Source organism: Pelophylax lessonae (assembly GCF_965119305.1).
Source record: "Pelophylax lessonae genome assembly, chromosome: 8".
NCBI classification, from domain to species: Eukaryota; Metazoa; Chordata; class Amphibia; order Anura; family Ranidae; genus Pelophylax; species Pelophylax lessonae.
Genome location: NC_138775.1, coordinates 210,435,459 through 210,443,872, shown reverse-complemented (window position 1 = coordinate 210,443,872; position 8,414 = coordinate 210,435,459). Strand labels below are relative to the sequence as shown.

Sequence of the window (8,414 nt, the reverse complement as noted above, 5' to 3'; positions counted from 1 at the left end):
TCTGTTTTTGCAGAACGAGTGATGATAGGAATGTTCCCTGCTTCTACATCACCATTGACACTAATACTTCTCCCCTAGAGATTTTCTAGCAGCATCATAACAGCAAGTGTGTACTAATTACCAGGAAAGGTAGTTCTAGAATTGAGGCTACTTCAAATGCCAGTGCACAGTGCCACACGGTATTGCTTGTTTTTCATTACTGAAGCCTCTAGGCATACATTTTTTAAATTGAGAAAGCTAGGCAGACCTATTGAAATGCATCAGAAGTGATGCTGTGGGATTGAATATGCCACCCACAGTGTTTTTTCACAAAGCCATCTACGTGTTATTTTGCCCCCAGCTGGAGCAGTGACCGTATATTGCACTCAAACTTCCTTTTGGAATCTTTGCAGCTGAATCTTTGAGCTATAAACATGTATTTATGTATATGAGTATGTAGAGCTATTTTATGTTGTACCTTCTGTCATTATTGTTATTTAGGCGAGCATTGAGTGATACATTGGTGTTGTTTTTTTATATCACAGGATCGGCTTAGTTTAGTTAAGTTGCTGCTGGATATTTTTTTTTTTTTTGGATATATTATTTTTTTATCTCCTAGACTTGTGCCTAATCAGTATGTGTTTTCCTAAAATGAAATTGAGCTCAAACTATTAGAGTGCACATGCTTCCTGGGGACACAGCAGTGATACTACATTTCAGCCCTTTAGCCAAACAGCTGCAAACAGAGTCACAAAGCAGAAAAACAATAACATAAATGAAGTCAGGGGTGATGTAGAATTCTTCTTTGGCACTCGTGTTCTTATTGGCTTTTCAATTCGGTCCCACTGGGTAAGAATAGCTTCTCGAGCTCCATCCCAACTTGCTGGGCCACTTAGACGAAAATGGTAAGAATTGAAGACTCCAAAGACAAGCTTAACAGCCAAAACTGGATCTTTTAGGAGCAGTTTCATAATGTTTGGCTTTGCACCTATATCTGAAGCAAGATCTTCAACGTACGTCATGTAATTTGTTCGTCGAAAATTATTTTTAGATGTTGCAAACCTTAATGGATAAAAATTAGTTATTTTATTGGCGTTATTTATTTAAATATTTTTTGTCACTGACATTGATTATATTTTGCAATGTATGCCGTCATCTCACTTAGTACACCTGTTTAGCTCTGATAAAGCATATGATCATCGACAGTCTCAATTGTTTGTTCATAGAACATGGGAGATAGATTGTAGTTATCTAGGCAATATTTAAAGCCCAGCTTAAGGCTAACTGTTTTAAATGGTACCCTAGAAGGTTACAAAACAATTTTAGATAAAACCCTTCCTTGGCTGCAATACTCGCCTCTTTTACAGCACTGTCCCTACCATTTATTTTGGCCACTAGATGTTCATAATTTTCTAAGTTGAAGGATGCCCTGGGAGTGCAGAGCATCATGGGATATTATCAGAGCCCTGCACTCACATGCAATGATCCTAAAAGCCAAAATTATTTTTTCAAGTCTGTGCTACTGTCTTACTTTGTAAAATTGAGGACTGCCCAACACCAGAGAGGAAGTGAATAGAAAAAGGACCCAGTGTATCATGTGACTTGCCTGAAGACTTCAAAAAATGAAAGTATGCAATAAATAGAAAAAAAAAAACAGCGGATATCAACAGGGGGAGGAGAAGTACTCCGAACTGGGAGAATTAAATATTGCATTTTATTTCTAAATCTAGACTTCTTTTAACACACTTAGCAGGCTATCTTTATAGCCCAACTCCAATGAAAACGTTTTATTTTATTTTGCTATTAGTAGATGTGCCCTGTCAGGAAAGGAAGTGATGGGAAATCTCTCCAGAAAAGACACAAACGTTTTCTTTTTATTTTCTTTTAATTTTTTTTGCAAAGTGAGGAAGGTTAAAAATGTCTGCAATTTTTTTTTTTTTCTTTCGCTGTCTGTGGCTGCCTGTCCTCCTGACAACGGCTGTCTTTTGATGAGCAGGCATCACAGGAACATGAAGTGTGAAGAAATCATCTTTCTCACGTTACGTAAACAAAAAACTTGGCTGCAGTTAGGCTATAATTTATAGAATTCTATATACAGCATTATTTTTGTGCTATTGAACTGAAAGAGTGAGTGACTTCTTCCTCTTCCTTCCTGCTCTGTTGTTCGGCTATAATGATCTTTTACACCAGTGTCATGGTAATAAAAAAATAAAGACAAAAAATATAGATACAGTGGGTATAAAAAATAATCACCCCTTTTAACCACTTGCCGACCGCCGCCCGACTATATACGGCGGCGGTCAGCCCCTCCCAGGCAAAGTGACGTACCGGTACGTCACTAGCCTGGGAGCCAATAGGGGGCGAGTGTGCACCGCCGGAGGCACGCTCCCGCCCCCGCTCGTACCCTAAGAAGCCTGCGCGTGTGACCGGCGGACCCGATGTCCACCGGTCACTCGCGATCGTCGGGTGGAGAGGGAGAAAGGCAGGCGGCTAATGTAAACAAAGCCACCTGTCATTCTTCCCTGTGTAAAAGCACAGATCATACGGTCCTGCTATGTAGGACCGTTGATCTGTGCTGTTACACACACAGCCACATCCAATCACAGTTAGAAGCATGCCCCTAGGGACACACTTAACCCCTCCCTCTCCATTAAAGTTAACCCCTTCCCTCCCAGTGTCATTTTTACAGTAACAGTGCATATGTATAGCACTGATTACAGTAGTAATTTCACTGGTACCCCCAAAAGTGTCAAAAATGTCAGTCAAGGGTCCGATCTGTCCGCCGCAATGTCGCAGTCCCACAAAAAAAATTGCAGATCGCTGCCATTACTCGTTAAAAAAAAAAATGACAAAAATCTTTCCGATGTTAGTAAACGCAATAACTTTTGCTCAAACCAATCAAAATACGCTTTTTGCGATTTTTTTTTACCAAACATATGTAGCAGAAAACAAATTGGCCTAAAATGTTAAAAAATTTAGATTTTTTAAATTTTTTTGGGAATTTCATATAAAAAAATGTGAAAAATATTGTTATTTTTGCAAAACTGTCGCTCTTTTTTTGTTTATAGCGCATGATCAAAAAATCGCACAGGTGATCAAATACCACCAAAAGAAAGCTCTGTTTGTGGGAAAAAAAGGACGTCAATTTCATATGGGTACAGCGTCGCAATTGTCCGTTAAAGTCACGCAGTGCCGAATCGCAAAATAGGCCCTGGTCAGGAAGGGGGTAAAATCTTCCGGGGCTTAAGTGGTTAAAAAAAATACATGTTGTTGCTTTGCAGCCTGAAATGAAGACAGAGACTGCTTTTGTTTTATCCAGCTGTATTTACTAGTGCAACTTTTAACATCCAAGTGAAAGATATAACACCAACATGTTCAGAAAAAAAATTAAAAACAGAACCACTGAGTTGGAAAAAGGATCCCCCCCCCCTTATGTCAGTATTTTTTTGGGCCACCTTTTGCTTTAATTACAGCCTTTAGTCTGTTGGGCTATGTCTCCACTAACTTTGCACTTGTAGTCTTTGCAATATTTACCCACTCTTCTTTGCAGAACTGCTCAAGTTCAGTTAAATTTGATGGTGACAGTTTGTGGACTGCTGTATTGGATTTTCTGCCAGACATTTTGTTTGGTGTTGAGAGTTGAGACCAAATAATTCAATTTTAGTCTCATCTGACCACCTTAAACACACCTTGAAGATTCTGAGGCCACATGGAAACAAAAGTGTTATGGGCAGATGAGACTAAAATTTAATTATTTGGCCCCAACACCAAACGATATGTCTGGCGGAAATCCAATACAGCTCACCACCCAAATAACATAATTCCTACAGAAAAGCATGGAGGTGGTACTAGCCTGTTATGGGGGTGTTTCTCTGCAGCAGGGACTGGAGCACTTGTCAGGATAGAAGAAAATAGATGGGGCAAAATATCATCAAATTCTTGAGGAAAATCTTCTGCCTTCTGACAGAAAGTTGTCAATGGGAAGAAGGTTTACCTTCCAACATGACAATGGTCCAAAGCACACAGCAAAAATGACCAAACAGTGGTTGAAGGAAAAAAAGGTCAATGTTCTTGCATGGCCTTGTCAGAGCCCAGACTTAACCCCCATTGAAAATCTGTAGAATGACTTGAAGACTGCAATCCACAAACAGTCTCCATCAAATTTAACTGAAGCTGAGCAGTTCTGCAAAGAGTGAGCAAAGTCTAGATGTTCAAAGTTAGTAGAGACAAATCCCAACAGACTAAAGGCTGTAAAAAAAAAAGGCTGCAAAAGGTGGTCCAACAGAATACTGACATAAAGGGTGATCTTTTTTCCAACTCAGTGATTCTGTTTGTGTATTTTTTTTTCTGACACGGTGCTATTGCTTTCACTTGGATGTTATAAGTTGCACTAAGTAAATACAGCTGTAAAAACAAAAACTGTGTCTGTCTTTATTTCAGGCTGCAAAGCAACAAAAATGTGATTATTAAGGGGGGGTTATTTTATTTCTATAACCACCGTGTGTGTGTGTGTATGTATATATATATATATATATATATATATATATATATATATATATATATATATATATATACACACACACGCACAGTATATATATATATATATATATGCATACAGTATAAATACAAGGCTTTTTCTCTGCCGGAAACAGGCTGTTCCACCAACTCCGGCAGCTCTCCGGCAGAAGTCGGTAGATTAAGTTTTCTATACCACTCACTTCCTCCACCAGCTATACAGTGCCTTGAAAAAGTATTCCTACCCCTTGATATTTTCCACATTTTGTCATTTTACAGCCAAAAACATAAATATATTTTATTGGGATTTTATGTGATAGACGAACACAAAGTGGCACATAATTGTGAAGTAGAAGGAAAATGATAAATGGTTTTCAAAATGTTTTACAAATAAAAGTGTGGCGTGCATTTATATTCAGCCCCCCTGAGCCAATACTCCGTAGAACAGCTGCAAGTCTTTTTGGGTATGTCTCTACCAGCTTTGCACATCTAGAGAATGAAAATATTTCCCATTCTTCTTTGCAAAATAGCTCAAGCTCTGTCAGTCTGGAAGGAGAGCATCCGTGAACATCAATTTTCAAGTCTTGCCACAGATTCTCAATTGGATTTAGGTCTGGCCTTTGACTGGGACATTCTACCACATGAATATGCTTTGATCTAAACCGTTCCATTGTAGCTCTGGCTGTATGTTTAGGGTCGTTGTCCTGTTGGAAGGTGAACCCTTGCTCCAATCTCAAGTCTTTTGCAGACTCTAACAGGTTTTCTTCTAAGATTGCTCTGTATTTGTCTCCATCTACCTTCCCACCAACTTTGATGGGCTTCCCTTTCCCTGCTTAAGAAAAGCATCTCCAAAACATGATGCTGCCACCACCATTTTTCATGGTGGGGATGGTATGTGCAGAGTGATGTGCAGTGTTAGTTTTCTGCCACACATAGTGTTTTGCTTTTAGGCCAAACAATTCAGTTTTGGTCTCATCTGAGCAGACCTTCTTCCACATGTTTGCTGGGTCCCCCACGTGGTTTCTCGCAAACTGCAAACAGGACTTCTTATGGCTTTGTTTCAACAATGGCTTATTTCTTGCTACTCTTCCATAAAGGGCAGATTTGTGAGTGCACAACTAATAGTTGTCCCGTGGACAGATTCTCCCACCTGAGCTGTGGATCTCTGCAGCTCCTAGAGAGTTACCATGGGCTTCTTGGCTGCTTCTCTGATTAATGCTCCTCTTGCCCGGTCTGTCAGTTTAGGTCAGGGGTGGGGAACCTGTGGCCCGCACAATCATTCCATCCCCCCCCCCATGCCGCTGAGCCTGTATATGCCAGCGGAGCTGTCAGAAGGAGCTGATGGCTCCGTCCTGACAGTGTGAGTCACAGAAAAGCTTTGGAAAAGGGTGGACCCGGGGGGGCGCAGAGAAGTGCGCCCCGAGCCCACTCATTTGTGTGACAATAGTTAATGAAAATTCGCTATTGTCACACGGATCCTCCTCCTGGCCAATCAGGAAGCGGGTCAGAGACCCGCTTCCTGATTGGCCGAAAGGTGAACACATGCCATTGGTTGAGGAGGAGGCGGGAGGACTCGAGGAGAAGCCGCCGCTGCAGGTAAGTGCACTGGTTTTCTGCATTGAAAGGGGGCACGCTGTGGCCAGTCTGCATTGAAAGGGGGCAAGCTGTGGCCAGTCTGCATTGAAAGGGGGCACGCTGTGGCCAGTCTGCATTGAAAGGGGGCACGCTGTGGTCAGTCTGCATTGAAAGGGGGCATGCAGTGGTCAGTCTGCATTGAAAGGGGGCACGCTGTGGTCAGTCTGCATTGAAAGGGGGCACGCTGTGGTCTCTCTGCATTGAAAGGGGGCACGCTGTGGTCTCTCTGCATTGAAAGGGGGCACGCTGTGGTCAGTCTGCATTAAATGGGGGCACGCTGTGGTCAGTCTGCATTGAAAGGGGGCACGCTGTGGTCAGTCTGCATTGAAAGGGGGCACACTATACCTTTATTACTGAAGGCCCCTTTCACACTTTTGTGACCTCAAAGTCACGCAATTTTTTTACAGCATTTTTTGCCGGAAAGCAATGCTTATTACATTTATGCAGACATTTTGCATGGCCCACGGATGATGTTACAAAAATCCAAATGGCCCTTGGCAGAAAAAAGGTTCCCCACCCCTGGTTTAGGTGGATGGCCATGTCTTGGTAGGTTTATAGTTGTGCCATACTCTTTCCATTTTCGAATGATAGATTGAACAGTACTCTGTGAGAAACGCTCAAAGCTTGAGCTTTAAACTTCTACACAACTTTATCCCTCACCTGTCTGGTGTGTTCCTTGGTCTTCAATATGCTTTTTGTTCTCTAAGGTTCTCTAACAAAAATCCGAGGGCTTCACAGAACAGCTGTATTTATACTGACATTAAATTACACACAGGTGGACTATATTTACTAATAAGGTGACTTCTGAAGGCAATTGGTTCCAGTAGATTTTAGTTCGGGGTATCAGAGCAAGTGGGGCTGAATATAGATGCATGCCACACTCTTTAGATATTTCCACTTCACAATTATGTGCCACTTTGTGTTGGTCTATCACATAAAATCCCAGTAAAATATATTTACGTTTTTGGTTGCAACATGATAAAATGTGGAAAATTTCAAGGGGTATAAATACTTTTTCAGGGCACTGTATATAGATTTATATATATATCTATACGTAAAATGAATCCAAAACCATTTGGGGTTTTGTTAATATACTTAGGATAGTAGCTCTTTTTTAAGGGTAGCAGAGTTGAACATTTCTCTGCTGCACAGCCTTCAGTGCGCCTGAATTGCCTACGGGAGAGACCATTTATTTTCAAGTAAAGTGTATTTTTCACTTTTTGTTTCTTGTTCATTTAGGTGAGAAAATGTTAAACATATTACATTTCCAGTGATTCACTGATAACCCCAATATTCAGAAATTATTTTCAATAAAATGGTATCACCGGGGCTTTTTTTCTCAGAGAATGAATAGGTGCAGGAACCCACCCTCCCCAATCAACTCCCCGCCCCCACCCCCGTCCCTGCCCCTTTTCCCACCATTCCTCGGGAAAGAGAAGTATTGCCAAATAATGAGTGCATTTAAGCCTCACCTTCTCCCCCCTGTCCACAGCTCACCTTCCCCCATACACAGCCCACATTCTTTTCCCTTGTTCACAGCTCACCTCCCCATCCACAAGTCACCTTCTCTGCTCTCACCAATAGCTCACCCTTTCCCTCTGTCAACAGCTGACCTCCCCATCCACAGGTCACCTTCTCTACTCTAGTCCACAGCTCACCTCGCCCCATTCACAGCCCACCTTCTCTCCCCCTGTTCACAGCTCACCTCCCTGTCCACAGGTCATCTTCTGAACTCCCATCCACAGCTCACCCCTTTCCCCCTCGTCCACAGCTCACCTCCCCATCTACAGGTCACCCTCTCTATTCTCCTCCGTGACTCAACCCCCCCCCCCCAACAGGTTACCTTTACTTCTCTCATCCACAGTTCACCCCCTACCCGCCACACTGCTCCCCCTCTCCCCCCCTCTCCACAGCTCGTCCCCACCCACAGGTTACCTTCTCTTCTCTCATCCACAGTTCACCCCCTCACCCCCCTCCCCCACAGCTCACTATCTCACCCTCCACATTCCACAGTAGCCCCCCATCCACAACTTCATTTTTAACCTCTGTCAATTATAACACCTCTGCACACACCCCCATCCACAGCTTACACCCCTAGTCCACAATCACCTCTACATCCCCATCCACAGTTTATCTCCCCCCCCCCTCCACATTTCACATCTGCATCCCTACCTACAGCTCACCCCAATCCACAGCTCTAAACCCCCACATCCCCCTTTCTTTCACCTCTGCAATCTCAAGCCCCCCCCCCCCCTCCAGCTCTCTTAACCCTGTACAAATGCCCC

At 42.7% G+C, this 8,414-nt stretch overlaps 1 protein-coding gene across 2 annotated transcripts in view; it reads right to left on the bottom strand.

The window, feature by feature from the left end:
• Positions 1 to 607: 607 nt before the first annotated feature.
• LOC309562381 (dimethylaniline monooxygenase [N-oxide-forming] 2-like) overlaps positions 608 to 8,414 on the bottom strand; it is a 68,281-nt gene continuing 60,474 nt past the window's right edge. For both annotated transcript variants that reach the window (XM_082266579.1, XM_082266578.1), the window contains one exon: positions 608 to 1,041. In XM_082266579.1, the coding sequence (XP_082122705.1) occupies positions 696 to 1,041 (346 nt within the window). In that variant the 3' untranslated portion in view covers positions 608 to 695. The remainder of the gene's footprint in view (positions 1,042 to 8,414) is intronic.